Source organism: Egretta garzetta, unplaced genomic scaffold, assembly GCF_000687185.1.
Source record: "Egretta garzetta isolate BGI_Z169 unplaced genomic scaffold, ASM68718v1 scaffold149, whole genome shotgun sequence".
Lineage (NCBI taxonomy): Eukaryota > Metazoa > Chordata > Aves > Pelecaniformes > Ardeidae > Egretta > Egretta garzetta.
The window spans coordinates 1,901,580-1,902,162 of record NW_009269998.1 but is presented as its reverse complement, the minus strand read 5'-3'; the positions used below and the strand labels follow the sequence as shown (position 1 = coordinate 1,902,162).

The 583-nt window shown below is 57.6% G+C and overlaps 1 protein-coding gene across 1 annotated transcript in view; it reads left to right on the top strand.

The window, feature by feature from the left end:
* The first annotated feature begins 344 nt into the window (after positions 1 to 344).
* Positions 345 to 583, top strand: part of PLPPR5 (phospholipid phosphatase related 5) — a 30,443-nt gene continuing 30,204 nt past the window's right edge. Inside the window, exon 1 of the mRNA XM_009647504.2 lies at positions 345 to 411. Coding sequence (XP_009645799.2) covers positions 345 to 411 — 67 coding nt within the window. The remainder of the gene's footprint in view (positions 412 to 583) is intronic.

Here is a 583-nt window from a genome sequence, read left to right as displayed (position 1 = left end):
TTGTCTTGGTCTTGTGAAACTGTGCCAGCAGTTGGATAGTTTTGGGGCCAGGTGCCAGACACTTATTTGGCCCCCAGACTGCCACGTTAGCGTTACTGAGCTTGTTTGCCTGGAGTCCTGGCCATGGAGAACCGCAGTGCGGAGCAGCTGGGTGCTCGTCATCTCACAGCGATGTAAAAGGTTTGGTAGATGTGAGTAGGGGGTGCCAAGCACGGTGGGTGAGGCAGAGAGAAGGCTCCCACGGAGGCAGAGCCCGGCAGGGCCAGTGCACCCCGCGGGGCTGCTCGCCCCCCCTCCCTGTTGTGGAGCATCAGCCAAGCCTCGCCCTCGGGCCCTCAGTGGTGATGGCGCAAGGCCCCCCTTCTCTTGGTTACGTCCAGATCGGTGGGGTCCTGGGAACTGTTTCTCAAAGTGAGCTTTTACGTCACCAAAGTTTGCTCTGGCAACGTGCGATTCCAGCCCTGGTGACAGTGAGCAGCTGTGCAGAGGCTTTGCATGTTCAGTAACGCGGCCATGCCCTAGAGGAGACGCCGTTTGCATACACCATCAATTGCTCAGTTAGGAGAGAAAAACAAAAAGAAGG